This window comes from Macaca fascicularis, chromosome X, assembly GCF_037993035.2.
Source record: "Macaca fascicularis isolate 582-1 chromosome X, T2T-MFA8v1.1".
NCBI lineage: Eukaryota > Metazoa > Chordata > Mammalia > Primates > Cercopithecidae > Macaca > Macaca fascicularis.
The window spans coordinates 77,233,491-77,259,663 of record NC_088395.1 but is presented as its reverse complement, the minus strand read 5'-3'; the positions used below and the strand labels follow the sequence as shown (position 1 = coordinate 77,259,663).

Below are 26,173 nucleotides of genomic sequence, written 5' to 3'. Positions count from 1 at the left end.
ATGGGAACAGCTCTGCAGATAAAATCTAGTTGGGGCTTGTTAAAGCAGCTTTGCTATTTTCTGGCAAAGAAATGAGGTATCGACACCCTATTCACTGGGGAGGAAGCGAGGTATGCAGGAGCCAGTACTATTTCTTGGAAGTGACAGGGGAAGAGGCTTTTGAGGAAACAAATTTGAGCTTCAGAATGTTATTTGCAATGATGACAAAATGTCCTAGAGGTGCCAAGGAAATGGCTGGATGGATAAAAGGATTAGTGGAATCAGGGCCATGACATCCTAGGTGGGAACAGGGATGAAATACAACTCGGGAATGCTGAGACTGAATGAACACTTCCAAGGCCCAGGTTGAGGTTGTCAGGCTTCCAGGATCGCTTTTGACTTCAGCGCTAATTTGTCAGCTTTGCCTTGAGAAAATTCCCAGCTCTCTCAACAGTTTCTCACCTAATTGCAGTGGTTAGTATTAAGCAAAGACTATCTCTGCAGAAAGGGCTCCACTAGCCTTTAGTGCTGGCTTTTCTGCTTGAGCTGGCACCCCTTCTCAGTCCCACTCTTTTTTGCCTGGGCTTGGCCTGCTTAGGATACTTTCCCTCCCCTCTAGTCTCCTCCCAAACCTGCGGCTCAACTCCCACTTGCTTCTGCATCTTTATTAGGGCCGCCCTTGAGCCACTCGACTTCTACACTTGCTGCTGTTAAGGATTTTGTTTTCATTCACTGATTTCTAGAAGCACTTTCAACTTAAGACAAAGCTGGTCGTTTGTGATTGAACAAATATTTTATTTATTCATGGGTAGACCATAGGTTTGATAATACAGTTCTTCCTCTGTTAGAGATGAAGGAGTCAAGGCATGATCAGCTGCAATGTCAGCAACAAAACCAGGAGGAGATAGGGCTGTCTCCTCCCTCAGGACACGGCACAGCACAGCACGGCACAGTGTTAAGGGTGTGTCTCCTTTTGGGGTTTCCAAGTTGCTCTGTATCTTCTCGTGCTGGGGCTGAATGTTCTTCAGCTGTACCTCCACTAGGAGAACATCAGCTGTGAAGACAGAGCCTCAACAGTGTGACCATAGGCCAGATCTTTGTTCTCTCTGCCCTCAGGAGATGAATTTTCTTAAGCTCTCATGGAGCTCTTTGGGGACTCCCTTTTGTTGGGCTGCCTTCTAGCAAATGAGAATATGGGAAAGCAAGCAACCTGCACACCATAAAGCGCCACAAGCAAGAGGACTCACCCTTCCTGTGGCTCAGCCCACACACATTTCAGGTGGCTCATTCATCCAGATGTTGCTCTTGACCTTATGAATTATGACAGCACTTCCTAAGACTCCTCCGCACAAGTTGCAATGGCGCCTGCCACGTCAGAACTGCCAGAACTGCCTGCTCTAAGCACCCCTCCCCTCCTCAGAAGGCTATGGGGATGACTGCTGTCCTGCTCTGCAACTGGGCCCATCCCACCCTCATTTTTGGAAACACTGGTAGCTGGCAGGTCACTTTCTCTGGCCATTTTTCTCACCCAGTTCTCTGCTACTAAATCAGGCCCCTGCTTTCTCTAACACACACCTTTGCTATAGCAGGCCTCTCCCACCTTGTGTACCTCTTGGGAAAATGTCAGCATTCTGCCACCACTGATGTGGACTCCCATCTAGTTGGTGCTGTCTGAAGCAGTGTCTGGGGCTGGGGTGGAAGACCAAGCACACACCTTTCACAAAGGGCCTGTCACCACCGCAGGGAGCTGTACCGATCCCCAGGACGGCCCAGCTCAGCTAGCTCATCATCACTAAGGAGAAAGCCCTCTGGCCCCCAAAAGTTTGGGATGTTCTTCCCACTACTTTGCCCACGCCCTCCCTTCTCAACTACTTCAAGAAGGTCTCTGAGCCACAGTTCATTGCAACTATCGTTTATTAAAAAATATATGTCTCCTTGGAAGGAACACTGATAAACCAACTAGTGTCATGCTTACTTTGAATCTCTGTTTCTCTTCCCTGGGAGGGGGGGAGGGCTGAGCATGGCTGAGACTTCGCCACATAGTTAACAACAGAGAATCAACCTCTCTGCTCAACCCTCCTCACCAGAGTCACAGTCAGCTGTCACTTTATCCTTCTTTGCCTTCAAGTCAGTGTACTGCCCAGGGAAAGCCACTGCCCTTTCCTTATCCTCATCCTGGGTCCCATGCTTTATACAGTTAGCCTCATTCTGCTGGTTGGACAACTGTTAACAGAGTTCCCGGATTTGGCTGGTAGTGCTTAAAGCATCCTCAACATTGCCTTGCTGACACCAGCCCTAACCCAGCGGGCTAGGAAACAAATGCCTCAACCCTAGGGCCAAGCACTTCTCTGTTCTCCCCTGCATCGTCCCTCCAGTATGGAGGCGAGGGAGGCACGTTGGCTTCAAAGGAGCACAGTGGGGTGGGGGAAGACCTGAACCACACCTGCTGCCTGCACTTGTGGTGGTGAAGATTCCCTTGACCACAGTCACTGCCATCAGACTCTGGGAAAAAGCAACAAGGTTTCACAGCTCACCAGCAAGCGAATCTTAGCTCTACAGCTCAAATGTACAGCATAAAGTCTACTTTCCTCTTGAAGAAACCATAAGCTACCAGCTGTTGGGGAGGGGCTGGAGCAGAGCATATGAAGCAGCTGCAAAAAAAAAAACCAAATCAAACTCACGACGCGGCTGGCCAAGCAAGCCAAGTGCTGTCCCGCCATCCCAGCACAGAACTGGAAGGCAAATGACTCCCTGTCCCTGTTGGTGGAACCCAGAAAGGAACCTCAGTGGAGTCCTGCGTGTCCTCCTCTCAGCCCAGCCCCTGCTCTCCCTTCTGCTGACAGGACAACCAGGCCTGTGTCACCTACTCCATCACAAGGCCTGGCTCCTTCAGGACCTCATAAGCCTTTAGAACCTTGGCAAACTGGATTCTATGCATTCACTTAAATAGTAAAAGTAAAATTTGCAATAATGAAAAGGCTGACACAGTAGCACAACATGGTTTTGGTTTAACAGCAGCTTAAAAAGGAACAAAAAGGAAACCTCTCATGCAGACACATCAGGTGGCATAAAACAATAGGCAATTCCACGCGGAGCATCATTAGCCATTCTCTCTGTCCACACACAGGACTGGCTGCACCTCAGGGGCAGCAGCTGCTTTCAGGTCAAGTCTCTAACCCTCTCACCCCAGGCAAAAGCCCTTTCTCTCAGGCCTCAGGCTGACCCCTCCTAGCTCTCAAGAGAATGACCAAATGCGAGTGCCCTTAGTGCAGCACTTGCTACCATCTTCAATCCCTTCCCAACCAGCTGGGATAGAAGATGCCATCTGATTGGAATATGAAAATTAAAGCATTTCTCTAATAACATAGTACCATTGATGAAGTCTCCATAGATTTTCTAACCCAAATGTGTGTGAATATATATATATATTATATGAGAGTGTATAATATATATATATAATAATTTCTATATATTTTATATAAATTACATATATATATCTATATATAAATAAGATACTTTCTGTCGCCATTACGTTGCACCATTCAGAGCTGCAAGACAGCAGTACAGATAGGGAGAAATGCCCAGGAGCATCTCATCATGTGGTGCATTTAGCTCACTTCACAAGCCGTGCAGCTGTCCAGAGTCTGTCTTTCCATCAGTCCTCCTCTTTTCTCTTCACTTCTGCTTGGTTTTTATGAAAACAATGGCTCTGATGGATTTTGCACCTGTGCTAGCGCTTGGGAAAGGTCCATGCAGGAATGGGCACAGTCACATGATGAATGAGATGGCATCATCCCAAAAAATAAACTGAAACAAACAAAAAAATTTAAAAAAAAGAACAGGACTAGAAAACTCAATTTTTTTTTGACATATCTAAAAAAGGGGACAAGAACAGTAGCATTTGTTCTCCCCATGGGGACAGGAATGAAGAGGGAGGAGGGAAGAGGGACTTGATTTCTTCTGTTCACAAGAGAATGGTTGGAGGGGATTCTTCAGAGTTTTTCAGGGGATGGGACCCAAATGTAGTGCCCAGACTGGTCCTCAATGATTTGTTTGATTTTGTTATAAATCTCTTCCAGTGAGTCACCCTGTACAATGGCTAAAGTGAAGAGGAAAACAAAATTATTACTGTGGTCCACAGCACATCCCCCAAACCCAGCAATCCTGCCTCTCCCAACAATCCTACAAGTCCCCCCTCCACACCCCCAACCCCTCACATGAAGGACATGTTCCCAGGAGTATGGGTTTGGGCTTGGGTTCACTGGCTGGCTGCCTGTGTGTTCAGGGCAGTAAGGGCAACCAACTAGGTGCCCCAAGCCCAGGGCTTGAAGTCAACTCACTGAGACAGTGAGACTAAGTAGTAATGACCAGAAAAATGTGTTTATTCAAAAGATGTTTATTGAGCACCCACTATGTGCCAGACCTTGCAGTTCATGTTGCTCTTGGGTGCCATAAGGCCAGCAGCTTGTTATTCTAAAGCAGCCTTACTAAAAGATTTGGAAAACTGCAGTTCTCCACAGAAAGGGCTGAAAGCCACAATTTCTGGCAAGAGGCAGTGCTCCTGGGCCCATCACATCTGCTATATGTCAGAGGTCAGCCCAGCAAACAAGGACATGGATGCTGATGGTAAAGGGAGCTCTGAAGACCCAAGGTGTGTGAGGACATTTATGAATTCTTTACGCAGTTAACCTAGTGTCACCACCAGCTAGAATGGATTCAGCACTGCCTTGCATGCATATATGTATACATCACTGTACTTCAAAAGGTGAAGAACGTTATTACATAGAAACCTTCCCAATGTTTCAGGAACTGACCTTCTAAAGTAGATGATCACACACACACACACACACACACACACACAGAGACAGGCACCCCAACAGACAACTTGAACACCACACTGAGGAATCATCATCATCAACAAACGTTTATTCAGCACCTAAACATGCAAAGCAAAGTACTGGGGGAGGGGGAGGGGAGCTGAAACGGAGGGAGACAGAGTAATATAGGGAGACCACAATCTAGTAAGGACAAGACAAAATGAACAAACCAACAATTCAAGGAAGCATTTGGTGAGTGGTTTATGCTATAAACTGGCTGAGCTGCTATGGCTGGACACGGGGAACTTGAGTGCTTTGGAAAGGTTTGTGCTCAAAAGCTTAAAAGCAACTGGAAACTCCGTGCAAGGTTTCTACATTCTGTCTACACCTCTTTGAGACACTTATAGAAACAGGTACCTGGCTAGTCCCCCAGAACCCCCCGCAGGGCAGCAGGAGTCTTACCCGTAAAGTACTCTCCAAACTCCTGCTCCAGTTTCATGGCTTTGTCATAGATCTTATTTGCTTGTTCATATGTCTGCCTTCGGTTCATTTCCCTGCCAAAGACAGAAGAAAAATAGTTCCGAACCAGATCTTATGTTCTGATTAACCATAAAGGATTATTCCAGGATCCCTAAAAATCTGCTAAGCTGCCCTCTCAGAGCAGCAGTGGCCCATGGCTAACTCCTCAAACCTTCTGTGTTCAAAAGTCCAACCGAGAACATAGGCACAAGCCCTCAAAACAAGAGCGCCCAGTGACCAGAGCTGGGGCACAGAGTTTCTTTCAAGTTTCTGCCCAGCAAATCACTTTCTTCTCCATTTCCCTTCCAGACCCGATCTTAGCTTGGTGTGTCTGAGTTCTCAGTTAAACACTTACATAAGGGCTTCAATGGACTTGGGCTTGATGAAAATGGCAATGGGGTAAAGTTGTGCTTGCTGCAGTCTCTTGATAGCATTGCCGGAAACATCTAAGATGCAGTGCTTGCCCTGAAAAAGCAGAGATTGTATCAGCCCAGCCACTCCCTATTCACTGAGCCCCAAGCAGAAATCCAGTGACATTCTAAACATCCACCTTGGCTGGGGGTGGGGTTGAGGGGAGGGGCACCAGGGCCACCCAAAGTGGCCTAAAACACTGGATCCCTGAAGTAGACAGGCCCCACTTTTTGCTCCTATTACCCAGAAAAGGCCACATCTGTCCAGGGTCCCCTATTCCCTGTTGGGTGATGCTCTGGGGTGAGTTGTATGAAGGAGACAGATAGCTTCGTCAAGGGACTGGGAGTATGCAGAGGTGCTATGGCTTTGGTCAGCAGCACTGTTGGGCAGCTCCTGTGTTGGAAGGATAAGGATCCAAGTGGAACCTTGGCGTGAGCATTGGCCTTCCCTTTGAGGCCATCTCCTCTACACTTACCCTCTCTGCAACTGCCCGCACTGACTGGATGCTGGTCCCATAGAGGTTATCATTAAATTGGCCTGCTTCAATGAACTTGTTGTCCTGAATATCTTTCTCCATTTGTTCACGCGACACCACAAAGTGGTAGTCTTGTCCATCCACCTCATTATCACGTCGAGGTCGGGTAGTATCTGAAGGAAGAAAGGAAATGCTTTGTAGCCCAGGGGCAATGATCCACCCCAAGTCAAAAAATACTGAGTGGTCCATTCTCATCTGGGTGGGTCACTGGGCCACTCCATTTTTTTTTTTTTTTCCCAAATAAGTGGGAGAAAACAAGCAGTTGGGAAACAGTTTGTCTGGCCTACTTCTCTTCCAATCTCCAGGTCTCACACAGGGGGCTATTTGCTTTAGCTTAAACTGGACCAGAAAGGTGAGCTAAGGCATGGCAGAGGGTGCCAAACTTGGTAGAGGAGACAGTGAACCTAACAAACTGTTCATGGAGTCACATCAACACCACTTTGGCTGGGCCTCCCTATTTGTCCAACCATTCCCAACCATCACCACTGAAACTTCCCCTCAAGAGAGTGAGCAGCCAAGCCTGATGGCTTAATCTCTCCAACCCCATCAGCTTTTGGGGAATATATTGCCACCTACTCTTTTCCAGGGTGTCAAATGTACCCTGTCCTCAAATAGCCCTAGAATCTGATCCCAGACCTTTTCCATAAAACATTACAGGAACTATTCCCAGGGCACCAAGCCTCAATCCTCTGGGCCTTCCTGGACTCTTACGTGGCACACAGGATCCAAATTTATGTGGAAATTCGGAGATCAGGTCATCATTGACTCGGTCCTTCATTGGGCCCAGGATGATCACAGGCCTTGCATAGTGAACTAGAGAGGGAGAGCATCGAGACAGTGAACAGAGGCCCCCACCAGACAGCCTGTCCTACCCCTGAGTCTGGCTAGAACACAGAGGCTCTGGAGCAGAGACTCAGACAGGGTAAAGCATCTTCGGCCATTGTCTGGCTTTTAAACAGAAAGACATCAAAGAGCCTTTAATTTGAGAATATCTAAGTTCAAGGCAAGTCTGAAACCGGAAGCTGCTCCCCTTCTAACACAGTCAGAAAGAATCTCTGCACTGACACCAGTAACTGAGCAAGGTTTTTGCAGAGCAGCCACTGAAGGGAAGAACCTGGACCTCTCTTTTAGTAGTGGCTACATCTACTGAAATAGACCTTCCTTGTAAATTTGCCCCCTCCTTTGGAAGGTGTCCTGGCAGCAGGCAAAGGCACGGAGAGAAGTGCACACTGGATGCACCCCCTTCCCTATGACACTAGGAAGAAGCAGAAGAGAAGAAGGAGTCCATGGGCTGGATGTGCCATGAGTCGAGCCTTCCTCCTCCTCCAGGTCCCTCCCTCTGCTGCCATAGCCACCCACTGTATTGAGCCCCACGACCAGACCAGCACAAAGACAAGGCTCTCAGAGGGGGCTTACTTTCTTGTCGTGTCACTGGCTCATATGACAAAATAGCATCCTCTTGTCCTTCTGCAACAAAAAAGGGAGATAGGTTAGCACCATATGATCTGCCTCCTTCTGTACAACACTCCCCGCACCCCTCCCCTGCCAGGACACAGCCTTATCGGGTGGTCCTTTCTACCACCTGTGATCCTTTCTGTTTTCTGCTGGTGAGAAAGCACAGGAAACCCTTCCATGGCTCTGAGACAGGAGTCAGCAGTTATCTTGTTCAGTGAAATATCACTGGGCAAGGGGCCAAGGCCCAGAAGCCATGAAGCCTCCACCCCAAACCACCCCAATTTCTGAGGAACTCTTCTTGTAGGTAACAAGTCAGCTGTGTGCAGTAGCCCCCTCGCTCTAGTAAGAATGACAGGGACGCTTCGACTGGTTGAGATGCTTGCCTGAGTCCCCTTCATCTACATGCAGGGGAGTCAGGGCACACACCCAGGTCCCCAAAGCTGCGGCCTAACTTTGCCCTTTTAAAGGTCTACCGACCCACCTCCTGCATTGGAAGCAGCATCCAGAAAAGTGGCACATGGCTCTGCTAAGGTCCCCAGTGCCCTTTAAGAGCAATGCTGAGCCTGCTGTCTCTTTCTGGTGGAGCTCCATGTCGAGCCTAGCAATGCTGAGGTTTTCCTAAAACAGTCATTAAGCCACTTGGTGCTGGGTGCCTGGAGGTCCCAAAGTGGCTGATGGCAGTCCCAGGGAAGACAGTGATATTTGCATCAAGGCACACAATGCTTGCTAAAAGGCTTCTTCTGAGCCTAAGACTCCTGGGCAGATTTTACAAGGCTTCTAGCCACCATAGCTCCTGAAAGACCAGTGCTCCCAAAGTTCATGAGGTTTGAATTATGGTTTCTCTGGTCTGGTCACAGGATCTCCCAAGGAGAACTTGGCAATTACCTGATCCTTTAACTGGCCCCAAAGGCAAAGAGGTCCTACTGACCTGGAAAGGCAGATTTAGAGCAGTGTCCTATAGGAGCCATTTTTCTTTTGGTCTCTGAGCAAATCTACAAATCTGGCAGCACCTATGGCCCACAGTAGCCATGGCAGCGATTTACTCTTTGGCAGTTTACCCTTTCCAGTGCCTGGGATGCTTTTAAGTCAGGTCCTGGCCAGAACTGTAGGGCTTATACTCTCCTTTAACCCATGGGGTGAACCCCAACCCATAAGGAGAATGAACTGGCCACAGCATTTCCAGGATCTCAAAGTGTACATGGCTAAAAGAAGCACCAGCCTCTGAGCAGCAATGGCAGCTGAGCGACACTGGAATGAGGATGGCTGGGATACACGGTGGAGCTACATGACATGGAAGGAATGACACACACTTACTGGAACTGCTTTCGCTGTCACTGGTGTTGGATGTCACTCCCTCTGCAAGCCAACAAGAAAGAGACTCCAATTCAGAACACACCACTGAGAGGTCACATGCAGCACAAAACTCAAATTCTCCAGGAGCGAGACACTGAGCTGCCAACTGAGTCAGGCCACAGGAGGCCTGCCACATCCAGGCTACCAACTGGGAGGCACAGCTCCAATCCTGAGCCCCTGGCCCTCTCGTACTTGTCCCCGGAGCCCTCTTGGTCTGCCAAGTCCCTCCCTATGTGCTACAAGTCATACTTCCTTCAGTAGCATCCTCTTCACCTGAATCAAACAAATTGACCTGGATGGTTTCCAAGTCCTATTTCAAAATGCATCGTCCAAGGCTAACAACAGGAAAGAAAAGGCAGTGACAGGAGCAAAGAGAAGTCCAGGGACCAGTCTGCTCATGGGTGTCCCCCGCCCGACAGAGTCCCCGAAGTACAGAACCATGTGGCACTCCACAACTAAGAGGCCAAACACTGGATGGGTTAAGCAGACACCAGGCAGCGCTGCCCTGACCATTCGGTGGGATCCCCAGCCTTCCTGCCACCACTCCAAAGCAGGAGAGCTTGGCTTCAGTGGTGAGAGGGGAAGCACTTCCATCCACCACCAGACACATGTCAAAACACAGACAACAAAACCAACAAAAACACCTTGAGGACAAGACAGCCCTCCTGTCTCACACAGCTGGGATCTGCCCATCTCTTAGCGGTGAGGGAAAAGAACGCTCAAGCGGAGGAGCAGCGCTCACAGGAGGCACAAACAAAGCCCGCCCATCCAAGATGACACGCGAATGAAGATGAGACATGGACACACCAAACTATGGAGAGAGATGCTGCTCATTTCAGCCAAGACCACACTGTTCCAGACCATGATATGCTGTGGCCCCCCCCAGAAAGGACTGGCTGAGTTGCCACACATGGCTAGTTCCTGAACAATCCCCATAGGCAACTCCTTTGCCTTTGGCCTTTATTATTTATTGAAGGAGAGTATATGCTGACAGAACCCATTCGGCAAGGCTGCATGTCTGTGCACCCTTGCACACAGCAGGATGGCCGCTAAGCCTCATCATCTAGGTCTTTTTCATTTTCCACTCTAGGATTCTTTTCCAGAAAGGAAAATGAGGTCAGAGTTTTCCTGAGATAAAGCACTAACTATATATGGTCCATAAATGGTGCCGAGGCCCCTAGCAGACCAGCTCAACCCCTTACAGGTGCTCTGTGGGAAGCCCACTGGCGCTGTTTGCTGAGGCCCTGGATCTGCTGGGACATCCCAGATGCAGGTTGGGAAAAGGGGGTCACAGTACCCTTGCCCCTAGTTAGAGGGACTGTAAGAGCTGCAATTCCTACACCCAATGCTTTAGCGTGGTATCACTGGAAGAAGAATCCAACCAGCAGGACCCCTCCCTTCGACAATAGACTAGAGATTAGCTGAGTGGTTACCTTGGAGAAACATTTCAAGCCCATTTCACTTCTAAGGTGGGACGCCAAGCTCACGCCCTGCCACTTTGAGTAGCAAAAGGTAAACAAAGGCATGAATGATAGGGACTTATTTGGGTACTAGGGATCCAGAGCAAACATGTAACATTTGGAGCCACACGCACTTCTTCCTGCTGTGATGTCAGAGTGCTCACAAACACTGCCCTCCTCTCACCCTTGACCCTCACCCATGTCCCCAATAGCCCCACCCCCACTATCTCCATTCATGCCACAAATACAGTGAACGGTGTGTAAGTTGGACTTACTCAGATTCTTTGCTCCATAATAATCGTCACTTAACCCCGGGAAGTCCTGATTTCACAGACAGCAAGGGCGGAGAGAGGACGAGGGGGAGAAGAAGAAGGGGAAAGGGGAAGGGATGGGAGGGAATGGAAGAGAGGGAGAGATTTGGGGAGAAGAGAAAAAATAGAGAAAAAGACAAGGGGGGAGGAAGAATACAGAGGCAGGTGAGCACTAGTGACAGAATTATGAAACACCATGAAGACCTAGCACTATAGTGAGGCCAGGAACTTTGCCACAGAAAGAACATCCCAGGGCAGATAAGACATCAAGACTTCATGCTGCCCAATTCGTTGCCAGAGGGCCTTGGAGTAGACTAGCTTTCTGAGGTGTCTACGGCTGTAGGCCAATGGGACAGGACAGGTGACACTCCAAGGCTTAGAGCACCTGCTCTGACCAAATTTTGGTTGTGGAGCCCAGGTCTCTGTTTGGCCCTGAAATCACCATTTCCCTCCGCAGTGTGTGAAAGAGCAAATGCCCACGTGTGCCAGGTAGGCAGACAGAATTCCCATTACCTCAAGAAGCTTTCGCTCAATACTGATTCACTCTGTTCAAACCCTTCAGGAAAAGTTTCGCATGGTGTGGGGTGTGGCCTCCAAAGCTGCCCTGAGCCAGGCAGACCTTGGGGGATGAGCTCAGCTTCTGGAGAAGCACTAGGCACTTTCAACTCTGTCGTCCAACAGATACCCCCACCTCGCCCACCAGGCGGGACCACTGAGCAATGAACACCCCCCCAAGGCTGGGCTTGGCATGGAGGGACTCTGGGACACTGGGACTTATCTGATGAAATTATGGTGACATCACCTCAGGCCTCTGACTCGGACTGTCTCCTAACTGCTCATGAGCAGAGCCACCTCATCTATGGCTTCTCATTGAACTACTCCAGGACGATGAGCTGTGGCTGCCATCTGGATGAGGGCACCCTCTTGTCCACCAGGTACCACCCAGATAGCAACGACTTACACATACCATGACCGTGGACCAGGCTGGCCTGACAGAAGGACATTTCCTATCAGAACCAGTCAGTCTCCTGCCAGCCCCAATAGCCCAAGACCCCAAGATCCCTCCATGTAAGTCAGAGGAGTCACTGGTAAATGACAGATGTTTACCACTCATGATGAGACAAATGAGAAAACATTTTTCAAGCCAGACCTGGTGTTTAAGGTTAGGGTTGGAGCAGTTAATTGCTGAGGCACATGGTAGAGCAAGAAGATTTATCAGGATTAAATTTCTTCTTCAGTTGAATTTAACTCAGTGTGACTGCTCTTCCTACCAAACCAACTTTGTGCTTTTCAACAGATCTTTATTTGAACAATGTGGAGCAACACTCCTTCCATGTCAATTCATTTAAGCAGGAAGGATTCTCCTGGGAAAACTGGCTCTGTAGGCACTCTAGGATGACAGCAAGTCTGCTGAGAGTTGTGTGGATATCCTGTATGCTTATGCACGTGCCTGGGATTCCGGAAGTAGCCCCAACTCCAGGGATCCTGGGAAGAAAAGGCTCTTCTCTTGACATACATGAGTGAAGTTAAGGGAAAGAAAACACAAGAGGAAGAAACCAGGAGAGCAACACTGAGTCCCTAGACCTCGTTCTCTTGAAAAACCATTTTCCTGACCCTGACACTCTAGCTGAAAAACCGTTCCTCACCACCACAGCAGAGCTCTGTCTGGCACTTCCATTGCTAGTGCCAAGCACTTCCTGGGACCCTGGGACCAGTCCCACCTCAGTGCCTTCAACATTCATTCTAACTGAGGAGCAGGACAAATAAAACCCAACATCTTCTTATGTAGACCAATTTCTGCCCTGACTCTGTAGATAAGCAGGTGCACGCGCACACAGGCATGCACAGGGCCACACGTGGCCCTGCCCAGGCTTCTCCTGAGGGAAGGGCAACTGACGATGAGAAGACGGGGCTGCAGACGGCCTGCTCTCTGGACTCTGCTGCTACTTACGTTCCTGCATGCTGCTCTCCTGGGCCATGTTTTCTTTGCTCTTGTAAAATGGAAACTTTCGAGAGAGGCGGAAACTCTTTTTACGTTTCTTTTTGATCGACTGTGAAAGAACATGAAGATGGAGGGGAAGGACAGAAGAAAAAAAAACAGAACAATGGATTTTAAAGCATGCAAGAAAAACTAAAATGGAGACAACGGTGAGCTAAATAAAAGACCATCTCTCACAAATGGAGTCTATGAGATTAAATGAAAGTTGATGTAAGAGGAAAATTATGTTTACAAGAAAATGTTGTAGGGATGTTAGAGGTTTCTACCTAACCCAGACTCATAACACTCACTGTACTTCCTAAAGAACAAAGGTCACTGTAGCCTCCTGGACACATGCCCTAAGGTACCACTGATATACACAGAGTCATCTACTCCACGTCTCTCTTCCCTCTACTGCTCCAGAAGTTCTTTGGCCTGTGAAGCTCATAGAAAAAAAGGGGTGAATAGAGAGCCCCCCTGCCTCAGGTGGTCTGAAGGGAGGTGGGAGCTCTGGGACTGGGCTTCTTGGCTGGATGCTCTGACAGGATCTATAGCCAGGGAGACACCCATGAGTGGCTTCATTTTCCCCAAGCAAGTCAGCCTTCCAGACAGTCCAACTCCAACACATCTTCAAGAGCCAGTACCCAGGGGGAAGGAGCACAGACTAGCTGTGGACTTTAAGAGCTCCCTCTCTGCTTTCTGAAAAGCAGTCAATGTTCTGACAGGACAGAGCCAGCCCCCGGAAAAAGAGATTTTCTTTTGTGTCCCCCAGTTCTCCTACACATCAGACTAAATTCCAAGCTTCTCGCCCCTCTTTACCTACTGGCTGATTTCCTTGGGAATCCCCACTTACCCTGTTAGACTCAATCATCCCCGTCCTGGCATGGAACTTCACAGTTTTCAATCGAGCTCTTTCTTTCTTTTCTACCCTGTTTTGGAATCAGAAAGAAGTCCTGTTACTGCCAGTAAATGGTCCAGCAGTGGGTTGCAGCAGGCACAGCAGCCATTTTTTTGGCTCACTGAGTAAAAACTATGTTGAGTACCGACTCTACCAAAAAGGAAGCAAGGCACAAATGTTGCTCTCAAGCAACTTCTAATAGGAAAACAAGAAAGAAATACCAGCAAGAGGGCAGGAAAGGCCTTGCTCATGATCATGATGACTCACCTCTTCTTACTGGGGATCACACCGATCTGCTCACTTTCTCCGTGTGGGGTCACCAGCCTTGCCTGCCACCACTCATCATCAGAGGCATTAATGACATGAAGAATGTCACCATAAGAGAAGCTGAGCCCCTGGCTTGGCAGGCAGCTGTCCCGAGTCCGATCGTAGTCAAACAGGGCCCTGAAAGGCACAGTGAAAGATGAAGTGATCATCCAACCCTAAATGCCAAGACACTGGCACCTTGAAAAGATGGAAGGCCAACCCAAACAGCACAGACATAGCAGCCTCACAGCATACTAGAAGGATGTCTCCAGGAGACCACATCCTTCTTTCTGTGCCAAAGTGGTAAATATGCACTCCCTTTCAAAGAAACATCTCATTCTCCCAATAAGAAGCATAAGCGAAAATATTTTACAAACCCCATTTCCTCTTGGCTTCTGGATGCAAGACAAAAGTTCAAAGTAGAACTCATTCAACAGTCCTCTCCCTCACCTACATCCTAGGAAACTAGCTCTAGCAGGGAGCTTTCTCAGTTCACAAACATATCTTCAAAAAGTAGCTAAAGACAGGACAAAAAAATGTTAACTACAGTCCCAAACAATGACTGGTAAACACTGCTGAAACACTAAAGAAAGGGCCCTATGTCCTCAGGAGTCCAAAGAAAAAGCTAAGGCTGACGCTGACCCACACAATGGTAGGGTTGAAAAGAACCAATGGGACCCTAGAAGTGCAGTCTCTTTCTCTTACATATGGGGAAACAGAGGCTCAGTGAGGAAAAATAGTTTGACCTAGATCACATATCTAACCAACCTGGGACAAAACCCAGGTCTTCTGACAAGACATGCTGTTGTGACATGCTATAAATGATGCAGAGTAAAGAAGTAAAAGGGAAGGTGGGAGAAGGTGGGGAGGGAGCTATACAATCCAGGTTTATGGAAAAGGACACCAGCTTGGCTGCTGCTAGAAGTCCTAGGAAATGGTATTGGAAATAAAGGTCTGAGGCAAATTTTGGAAGCCCTTGAATAGACATGATTTAGCAGCCCCTGGAAATCTGAGAGGAGTGACACATCAAAAGAGCCTTACGAGGTCGGGTGCAGAGGCTCATGCCATTATACTTTGGGAGTCTGAGGCGGGTGGATCACCTGTGGTCAGGAGTTCAAGAGCAGCCTGGCCAATATGGTGAAACCCCATCTCTACTAAAAATACAAAAATTAGCTGGGTGTGGTGGCACACGCCTGTAGTCCCAGCTACTCAGGAGGCTGAGGCAGGAGAATCACTTGAACCTGGGAGGTGGAGGTTGCAGTGAGCCGAGATTATGCCACTGCACTCCAGTCTGGGTGACAGAGCGAGACTCTGTCTCCAAAAAAAAAAAAAGTTTCTACTTTTCACATCCAGTGGAACCTGTCTTTATATAGAGTCACCACAAATGGGTGATTTCAGTAAGAAGTTTGTGTTTTTCTATCTGCAATCTAGGCTGTCTTCTTCATATTCTCTTAATAGAGGTGTTTTCACACCTTTGCACACACAGCCCAAAATCTAGTTCCAAGACTTCGACTTCTACCTGCAATACTGTGGCCTTTGGCTCAGTTGGAAGTTGCAAGTAAAACACACTATCTTACCATATGCAAGCCCAAATGAGATAGGATGTAGTAAAACCATGAAGAGTGAAATACCCACCTACTGCTTAAAGTTCTTGAAACAGAGTTCTTAAAAATCAGTGTCAGATGATTTGAAAATGAAAATACCCAAACTCTAACAAAAAGCCCTTTTTTCCCCCTCAGTTTACACACTCAAAGCAGTCAGGAGAATGGCAGAGGCAGCAGACAAGGAGGTGCTGTCCAAGAGGTGCATTCTGGGCTATGTGTGACAGAATCAAAACTGAATGCATTTTCACTGCCTGAGTCCTGCATTTCCTAAAGCAAGGAAGACATTCTGTCAGTCACTCCTACTAAGAAGAGCATCATGAAGCAACCTCATTCTCAGTGACAATGAGAAACACTGGATGTTATTATGGGTTTCAAAGATTAGAACAAATACAGTAAGGAAAAGAACAGAACTTGAATTAAGCACAAATTAGTTTGGTGAGGGAAGGAAGGAAGATGTTAAAATGAATTTAGGAGGCTGGGAGCAGTGGCTCACACCTGTAATCCTAACACTTTGGGAGGCCGAGGTGGGCAGATCACGTGAGGTCAGGAGTTCGAGACCTGCCTGGCCAACATGGCAAAACTCCATCTCTACTAAAAATATAAAAATTAGCCAGGCAGGATGGTGGGCGCCTGTAGTCCCAGCTACTCGGGAGGCTGAGGCAGGAGAATAGCTTGAGCCCGGGTGGCAGAGGTTGCAATGAGCCAAGATTGCGCCATTGCACTCCAGCCTGGGTGACAGACTGAGACTCCATCTTCAAAACAAAACAAAACAAAACAACAAAAAAATTAAAACACATATAGCACAAGCTAAGTAAAAACAAAATAAACACAGATCAAAGTCAAAAAGATTTTGCCAGTAGTTAACTCTGCACATTGGGAATTGTACTATTCGGGCTTGTGTTTTTAAGCACAGCATGTGTTCCTTTCACAATTTTCAAAAAACATTAAGTCAATTAAAAAGAAAAAGTGGGGAAGCAGATATATCAAGCACTGGTGTGAGTCATTTACTTCAGATGAGGAACACGTTTGGTTCTAAGTTCCCTGGCAAACAAGGCAAAAAAGGAAGTTGTCTAACTCTAACTTCCCAATAAAAAATGGTACCCAAGTCTATCTGGATTTTGTTTGATGAATTTACGAATGCTGAATGAAGAAGAAATATGAACAGGATGGACAATGCTTTAAGCTATGGTTTTGTAAAAGACATAGAAATGTAGTATCTGAGGTCTGAGATTCTGAACTGGACTATCATTCACAGTTGAGAATGCAAAAAAAATTGAACAAGAATTTCCTTTTCTATCAATCAGAACTGCAAATAGAAAAAGAATTTTGCAGACTGCTAAAGCCTCAGAGGTCATTTTGTCCAACTTTCTATCTGATAAAGGAAATCCCTTAGATATTCTCTAAGTTTCTTTCCAGCTCTAGCATTTAATGAGTCTGGGTCTTTCCTAGATCTTCTCTACCAGGCTAAACATTCCCAATTCCCTCAACAATTCCTTTGTCGTAACTTTGATTTGTTTTCCAAACCCGTGATGTGGATTTTCCCTAAATCTACTTTGCCTCTTTTTCCTGCTGAAATTTTGTTTGACTAAGAGCTGGAAAATTTCCTCAAAGACAACGAAAGTCAGGCCCAGATATGCACACGGCCTCATCTAGAACTGCATGCTGGGTGACTCTCAGACCAGGGCTCTTCTATCTCAGAAAATTTTGTAAGGCCTAAGTCACAGTCACATGTGTTTTGTTTTGTTTTTTTTTTAAAAAAAGCTAATTCTTCGCCAGGCATGATGGTTCACATCTGTAATCCCAGCACTTTGAGAGGCCAAGGCGGGCGGATCACAAGGTCAGGAGATGGAGACCATCCTGGCCAACATGGTGAAACCCCATCTCTATTAAAAATACAAAAATTAGCTGGGCATGGTGATGCATGCCTGTAGTCCCAGTTACTCGGCAGGCTGAGGCAGGAGAGTCACTTGAACCCGGGAGGCAGAGGATGCAGTGAGCCGAGATCACGCCACTGTACCCCAGCCTGGTGACAGAGCGAGACTCCGTCTCAAAAAAGACAAAAAAGCTAATTCTTCACTCGGCTATGTGTGGAAAAATACCATTCTTTCACTATTTAAATACTTATTCTAGCCTGGTGCAGTGGTTCACGCCTGTAATCCCAGCACTTTGGGAAGCTGAGACAGGTGGATCACCTGAGGTTGGGAGTTCGAGACCAGCCTGACCAACATGGAGAAACCCATCTCTACTAAAAAATACAAATTAGCCGGGTATGGTGGTGCATGCCTGTAATCCCAGCTACTTGGGAGGCTGAGGCAGCAGGAGAATCGCTTGAACCTGGGAGGCGGAGGTTGCAGTGAGCAGAGATGACGCCATTGCACTCCAGCCTGGGCAACAAGAGCAAAACTCTGTCTCAAAGAAAAAATACTTAGTCTTCTTTACATGGAGTATGTGTTAGATACATGGGAGATACAAGAGCAAAGTTTATTGTCTTGTGGAGCTTACTAGGTGACAGACGGTATAGTATACTAAGGATGTTGTAGCAAGAAGCCCAAAAGGAGGACAAACCAAGGCATAGAAGGATTCACAGGGAGTACAGATCACATCTAGTTTGTACAGATCACATCTAGGGAAGCTACAAGGAGATACTGCTTTTTGAATTGGTTCTCAATGAAGATTTAGGATTTCAAAAGGTAGAACTGGGGAGAGGCCCTTCCAGCTAAAGGGAACAGTGTAAGCAAAGGTCTGGAGCCAAGAAGCACAGGGTATTTGCAGGGATCAGCCGTGCATCCAAGTCTGGCTGGGCCTCAGAGAATGGCAGGTTGGGGCCTGACTGTGGACAGCCTGTATTGTCCAGTTAAGGAGTTTGACATTCATTTAGTAGACCTTATGGGACCAACTTCATTACCTCAGCTTTCTTATCCCATTATCAGGCTAAACTTCCATGTGGAAAGAAAACCAGTAAAAGAGAACAGGCCAGCGAACTAAAGTCAAACTTCTCCCATGAGATATATTTCATGTAATCAAAAAAAGTATGTAAATTAGACCTTAATAATTTTTTAAAAAATACTGACTACTTTCCTAAGATCTTTAAGAAGCAGCTAAACTGTGGCCATCTAGCAGTGACAGTCTGTCTTAAGAACACCCTGGAATCCCAATGAAGTGACAGGGGCTGGTACCTTCTCACAAATAAATGCCTCACGGTAGGCTTGATGAGAGGAAGAAGGAATACCTTTCTCCACAACACTGATAAATCCTCTTCTTCCTCTTTTTATCCTTAGGGTAGGCACTAGAGAAAGTCAAGGCAGATACTCCCCTTTCAAATCAGGCTGAACCACTGTCCGAGGATGGAAATCCTACACATGCAAGGCCCACATGACATAGCAACCAACCACTTCAACCTGACTCAAAACTAGAGAGCATTAAAAAAAAAAAAAAAAAAAGCAAAACGTATTTGTCTCTCAATACCTAAAGAAAGGCCATAATTAACCAACTGCCACCCTGGTCTCACTATGTGTGTAGGTTTGTGTGTGTGCGCATGTGCACACGTGTGCATATGTGTGTGTTTCAGCTTCTGACAAGATAATGTGCTGAGAGAGTAGAAGGAAGTCTCAGAAACTCGTTATTCCTTCTGCACTTAGATAAAAATAATTTCATTGAAGCCTCCAAGTTAGGGACTGGTCACATCAGAGAGAAACACTGTGCCATGAGAGAATAAAACGCATGGAAATAAATTACCATCCCCAGCCTGAAGTCACAGTGCTTGATCTACAAGAAAGATCATCTGCCCCTGAATATGTTACTCGTTAGTTATGGCCACGTACCTCTACGAAGCCAGGGAGAGCCAGAGCCTGGGAATTCCTGCAACTTTTCAAACATTGAGGCCAAGCCAGAAAAATATTACATTATTTAAGAGCAAGGAAAATAGTGTAGCCCAGGGAAAATGTGACATGTAAAAACAAAGTGACGGTAGGCTACAAAGCAGCTTTCCAGAGCCATCATACCACCATGAAGAGCAGATGCAACTTCTGGGGGATGTGCAGGTTTGAGTTCTTGAGCTGATCTTCGGCACTCTAGCTCTCAAGGCTGCTGCCTGTCTCCCTAAGGAGAAAGCGTTTCCAAAGGTCTTGAAAGACAATGTTGTTTAAGAGGTGACCTTTAAAAATATCCTCGAAGGGATGCATGCGCCCACCCACAGGGATAATGTACATGCTCTAGAGGACTCTGTCCAGTCTTCCTTTCAGCTGGGTCCTCTCTGCTGGATAGAAAAGCAAGAATATAACCAGCTCAAAGTAAACAGATTATCAGGCAAAAGTTCTAGTAGTTGAGATCCTAAATTGTGAGATTTGGGTTGGAAAGATCCAGAGAAATTATAAGCACCTGGCACTGCCACTGTGATGTCTTAATGAACCAGAACGCAAAGCAAATGGTAACTAAGAAGGAAACTGGTAAAGCAGGTTTCTCAATGCAAAGCAAATGAGCATTTTAGCGCTATAGCCTCAAAGGCAAGGGGTTGCTTCTGCTAAAATAACCTAGTATTGTGCCCATCTCTCTACCTGTGGCTCGAGCCATCTGTCTATAGCCTGAGATGCTCTGTCAGTCCCCTCACCCTGCTCAGCAATTCCTCTGAGGCCCAGCCCAAGTCTCTCCCAGCTTTGTGATCCTGCCCACTCCAAATTTCCTTCTTCCAAATCCATACCATATTTGCTACCACATTTGGCAGCAACCTTTCTTTTTATTTTCTCCTTATTGCTATTTAATTCTTGCAAGGTTTTTTTGATGTTTCATATTACACCGCCAAAGTGGAAGCCCTTTGAAAACTGAGACCATGTCTTATGCTTCATGTGGGATTCTGAATCCTTGTGAATCGTGGGTGAGACCTGGCTACAGGGGATGGAGTGTCCACAGAAGACCCTCCCAGTTACTCCCTAGTTACTAACCCTGAGAGTGTTCCCTCCCATAGTAACTGGGGTCTAAGAGATCACTTTATTCCTTTGGCCAGAAAGTATTGGATAAAGGCCACACATTATTTGACGACTAAGCAGCCCATCCCTTGCCCAGTCTGTATAAAGCATGCACAGAAAGTTATAAAGCAACAGTCACTCATCAGCCCTTGACCTTAGTGAGAGTTCAATTTCCAGCAGCCTCTGAAGAGCAGCCTAACAGCACAAACCCGAGCACTCAGACAGGCACAGTGTAGGCCAACACAAAACGAGTGAATTGGGCCTCCCTGGTGTATCTTGAAGAAAGGTACATGGAGAGCAGGTTAAGAGCACCTTCCTCCTTTGTCTGTCTCAAAGTGTCAGGCCTTATGGCAATTATGACGTTGGAGAGGCATTCAAGGACCGATTAGCCCGCAATGAGTAACTGTTTGGGGCTCAAAGCACTTGCAGATGATAGGATGAGCTGAGGGATAATGAGTGCAAGCCCAGGACTAGTGTTTGGGAATAGGCAGTTCTAGAAATCACTGATGTAGGAAGCTCTGCCCCACCCTCTGGTAGCCCTGAACACTTACATATATTATTGTTGTTTTTAAAAATGCATATTATTCTTGCCCCCAAATTCTATCAGATAGTGAAGCCTGCCAATATTTCCCCATTGGCATCTTAATCCACTATTGAAACTCATTAATAAACAAGACCAAGTCAGGCTTCACCAAGCACCACCCTGGGCAAAGCAGAGTAGTTGCACAATTAATGTCTGCTGGTTCACAGGAATGAGCATTCTCCAGCCTTCTTTAATGACCAAGCCAATATGTCTGACATTGTTTCTTGAATCAAGACTACAGATGCTCCAACATGATTTCCTTCCTAGAGTGGGAAGACGACTAAGATGGCAGATGGCCAGTCAGGAGGCCGGGACTCCCAGACTACTTGAATGCTGTCCTGTGGCTGCAAAGAATGCAGCCAGGCTAGCCTGAACAGACTTTCAAAAGCTATTTATACAACTGTACTCTTGAGTCTCTTGGCAACATTTGGAGCACAAGGTCTTTCCTTTACTCATTCAATAAATAAATTAAATTAAATTAAATACAAGTATAGAACAAAGTCATCCCTGGAACTCTAACCTACCCAGTGTCTTTGTATTGCCTTCACATCAGAATGCTCTGAGTTAAACATCTACCCATTCCAACCCTGAGCAAGAAGTTCAAGAGAGGTTTATTTCTGTGGACTCTTCCAGTGGGCAAGGCAAATTCTCCAGCAGAGCAAAAGCCCTAGGCTGGGCAGACTGAGGTGCTGTGCTCATTCTGGTCATCTACTTAAGAGATGATTCGAGCACAGTGAAGTATGAGGAAGGTCCTTCCAAATAAGTCACTGATGACTTTAAAATCAAGTTTCATTTTCCAAATACTGCTCTTTCCTTCTTCCTCCTGCTCCCTGCTCTACAAACCCCATGTCCCCTGTGGTTGGTACAGCTGCAGCTCCCTAGGGTTTCACCTGTTAGAGCCTCTGTTGCAGCTCTAAGAGGGTGTTATTTACTTCAAAATAGCTTTGCAAACCCATGCACACCAAAGGTGGATAGATATTCGGGGGGGGGGGAAGGAAAGCAAAATAATTATGTCATAGGGGAAGTGACAGCAAAAGAGAGGTGACACCCAAACTGAAAAAGGGTTCCCTCACTTTAACCACCTTCTGCTTAATCTTTTCTGGGTAGATGGTGAACTGCCAGAGGGCAGGGACCATACCTGCTGCTTCCTTGAATCTACCCTGCAACTGTGCCCAAATTCTCAGCCTTGTGTTTTACTGCTTTCTACATAGTAGGAGCTAAAGTAAGTGTGACGTTTATTTTTTATAATTTTTTATAGAGACAGGGTCTTGCTCCGTCACCCAGGATGGAATACAGCGTCATGATGACAGCTTACTGAAGTCTCAACCTCCTGGGCTCAAGTGATCCTCTTGCCTCAGCCCCTTGAGTAGCTGGGACTACAGACACATGTCACCACACCTGGCTAATTAAAAAATTTTTGCTTTTTAAGAGGGGTGCTCACTATGTTGTGCAGGCTGGTCTCGAACTTCTGGGCCCAAGCTGGAGTCCCAGCTTGGCCTCCCAAAGTGCTGGGATTACTGGTGTGAGCTGCCACACCCAGCCTTGATTGCTTGTTAAAAACATGTATTTTCCTGGGCCGGGCACGGTGACTCACGCCTGTAGTCCCAGCACTTTGAGAGGCTGAGGCTGGTGGATCACGAGGTCAGGAGATCAAGACCATCCTGGCTAAGACGGTGAAACCCTGTCTCTACTAAAAATACAAAAAATCAGCCGGGTGTGGTGGCGGGCACCTGTATTCCCAGCTACTCGGGAGGCTGAGGCAGGAGAATGGCGTGAACCCAGGAGGCAGAGCTTGTAGTGAGCCCAGATCGCACCACTGCACTCCAGCCTGGGCGACAGAGCAAGACTGCGTCTCAAAAAACACACACACACACACACACACACACACACACACACACACTCACTCTCACACACGTATTTTCCCAAACCTGGTGAATCCAAAGCACTGGAAAAGGAGCCTGGGAATCTGTATTTTTACTAGCATTCCAGCTGATTCCTATGAGGAAGTTGGGGAAACACTGAAAGAACCACTTTATAGTCAGAGCAGCCAGGTTCAAGTTCCAGTTTTGGAACTTCTTAGCTATCTAACTGGAGTCTCAGTTTTCTCATCTGCAAAATGGGAATCATAATATCTACTTTGTAGGATTATTAAAGGGATATTAAAAGCCATTTAAAGAGAATAACAAAGGTCTTGATGTACAATGTGTTCCCTAAATGTTTGTTCCCCTTTATCCTGAAGACACTGAGGAACTAGTGAAAGCTTTTGAGCAGATCATGTTCAGATTATTGCTTTAGTTTCAACCCCCTCTGCAACACCCAGGCAAATGGTTTCCCAGCCTCTTCTGTAACACCCTGAGTGACAAAAGATCGAATTTACTATATCCGGAAGCAGTCCATTCCATTTTCAGACAGTTTTAATCATTAGCTCTTCCTTCCTTATGTTGAGCAGAGATCTGCCTTGGGTGACAGAACAAATCTAATCCCTTTTCCACATGATAGGGTGAGGCAATTAACTTAGATAAGGAAAGCACATGCCGCTTGTCTGAGGCACTGAGAGGGCAGTTTTATTTATGCACATATCCAGCAAGTAGTTGATATGCAGGTCTGTAGTTCAGTAAAGAGATCAGGAATGTCATTTATATGGCAGGATTTGAAGCTATGAAAATAAATGACATTGCCATTTAGGGGGGCAGAACTAATGAAAGTATTAAGGAATAGTAAGCAGGGTAGAAAGGGAGCCTTTAAAGAAGAAAGCAGGTAATTCATGGAAACAAATGTGGTGAAGAGGTCAGAACAATGTCAGAGAACCAGCGAACCAGTCACTAAATTTGAAGACTAAGAAGTCACCCACTGATCCCTGACAGACAGTCAGGCTTCTGCTCCCCTGGAGCTTTTCAGAGCTGCTCAGAGCCACACTACCACATTGAAAAGCAGATGCACGCTTCCTTTTGGGCTAAAGAGAGGTGATTTGAAGCAGGAGCAAGTACTCCAACATTTCCCAACCTGGATGTTGACATAGGTTTCTCAAATAAGGCTCCCATGCTCTATCTTTGGGGAAACACTGCCTAGTACAGTCCTTCCTGGAGATTAATCACAGGCAAGAGCCCCATTTTCCTCTGTTTAAGCCTGCATTTGCCCAACTTACTAAACCACTGATTTTTCACACAATATTACTAATTATTTTGAGGAGCTAGTGTTTTCTGGCCAATAATTTGGCAAATGCAGTAAGCAAAGGGATACAAGACAATAGTTTAAGGGACTATTGGTATCAAGGGATATATTTTTCTTTTTAAGAATGGAAGAAGCTTAAATATGTTTACATGCTGAAGAAAAGGAACCAAGTGTAGAGTGAAAGGCCAAAAGCAGGAACAAAAGGGAAGACAGCAAGCCAGGTTCCGATAAAGGGGTTAGCTTAGCAAAGGGCCTCAGCTCAATGTTTAGCCATAAGACACTAAGTTCCCTGATTAAATCTAGTGATCACAAATGGTTACTATTTTCCTAACCACATCTACTTTCCTCAGAGGATACAGACAATTTATCTAGAGAAGGTTACGGGCAGATTATATAAACTGATTCACTAGACACAGTCATGGTCTCCACCCTCGCCTCAGAGTTAAGCTGAATGTATCCCCTTGAATTCCCTTGCCTGGGCCAGGGAAGAGTGCTCCAGATTGGGAGCCAATGCCCCATTCCCCCTGCCCAGGCAGAGAGAACTCTAACACAGGATAGGCGGAGAGGGGAAATCTAAAAATAAAGCTCTCCAAAGAAACTGTCTTGCCTAAAGAGCAGCTTCCCACGCACACTGGAGTGCCACATCTGCGGGGGCTGGAAGCACGGAACGGAACAATCCTGACCAAGTCATATAAGCATTACCTATTTTAGGGGGTCAACAGTGCATTTCTGATTTCCCCCATCAGCACCCCAGTATCCAGGCTGCAGACTGGGAAAAAGGGCTTTAGTGACAGAAAACAAAACTTTCTTTTCCAGGGGACTGGAAAAATGACCAGTGACTAGTCCTGCCTTCCTACCATCCTCCCTTCACAGCTTGAGGTAAGCATAGCAAATGCTTTCAACACACAAGGGGTGGAGTTGAGGGTTCACATTAGAGAAGATTGTGAAGGGTTCTAGTGGGCTTCAGGCTCAGAGATGGGCTCCCTCAGCTCCACTCCCTGCCATAGAGTCAGGGACCACCAACTGGGGAAAAAGAAAAGCAAGCACCATGAGAAAAATTGCAATTAGCATTGACATCTCTTTGCTATTGTCATCTCACACCCCAAGGACAGAGCAGTTGTCACGTTGCCAAGCAACTAGCAAGCGCAACTTCCAGGCCAGGTATCAGAGGCCACTAGAAAAAGTTCAGCCCAAGAGTTTGATATGACCCCACACCTAAGCATTAAACACAATACTGTAGCGACTTCTGGCTCAGGAGAGTAATCCCCACCACCTTTCGCTAAGGGCTTTAACCTTGGAGAGATACAATGTACTTGGCACCAGATTTTGGAGTTTTGCCAAGAAGCCAAAGCAGGAAGAAGGAAGCTATCCCTAATTCTATGAGGAGTCCACAATATTCGCTTGGCACTCCAACTCCCCAGGAGATTTGTACTTTGACCTGACAAAGTATTATGCTATGCCTCAAGGGTCAGAGAAGCTCAACCTTGGAAATATCTTGGAATAGCTTTCAGCAGCAATATACTCCATGCCACCTGTCTGTTCCCTCCACCCCCTCCCTCTTCCTAGGGCACATACACTATACATCCCATGATTCATAGATACAGCAGACCAGTGCAGCGGGTGGTGAGGGGGGAATGGAATCACAATAAAACATCCAGAATGCAGCAACCTGTCAGTTCTTTGGTCTCTTAAAACAGACCCTGTACCAGAACACTGCGATAGTTGCTATGCTCAGATACAAATCCTGATGTCTATCTTGCATACATGGAAGGGAATGGGGGGGTGGCAAGTTTCCCCTCAAAGCACAGATTGCAAGCAAAGTACTTTGAACA

The 26,173-nt window shown here is 46.7% G+C and overlaps 1 protein-coding gene across 14 annotated transcripts in view; it reads right to left on the bottom strand.

Moving 5' to 3' along the window:
• Window positions 1-753: 753 nt before the first annotated feature.
• The window catches only part of DLG3 (discs large MAGUK scaffold protein 3), a 58,079-nt gene continuing 32,659 nt past the window's right edge, over window positions 754-26,173 (bottom strand). For 5 of the 14 annotated variants that reach the window (XM_005593873.5, XM_005593868.5, XM_074029491.1 and 2 more), the window contains 10 exons: window positions 13,984-14,160; window positions 13,672-13,747; window positions 12,792-12,891; window positions 9,031-9,072; window positions 7,678-7,728; window positions 6,973-7,074; window positions 6,202-6,374; window positions 5,671-5,780; window positions 5,259-5,350; window positions 3,934-4,078 (listed from right to left, as the gene is read on the bottom strand). In XM_005593873.5, the coding sequence (XP_005593930.3) occupies window positions 3,972-4,078; window positions 5,259-5,350; window positions 5,671-5,780; window positions 6,202-6,374; window positions 6,973-7,074; window positions 7,678-7,728; window positions 9,031-9,072; window positions 12,792-12,891; window positions 13,672-13,747; window positions 13,984-14,160 (1,030 nt within the window). In that variant the 3' untranslated portion in view covers window positions 3,934-3,971. Of the gene's footprint in view, window positions 4,079-5,258; window positions 5,351-5,670; window positions 5,781-6,201; window positions 6,375-6,972; window positions 7,075-7,677; window positions 7,729-9,030; window positions 9,073-10,804; window positions 10,851-12,791; window positions 12,892-13,671; window positions 13,748-13,983; window positions 14,161-26,173 lie in introns of all 14 variants that reach the window. The other 9 variants (XM_005593867.5, XM_074029490.1, XM_074029492.1 and 6 more) reach the window with 5 other exon arrangements.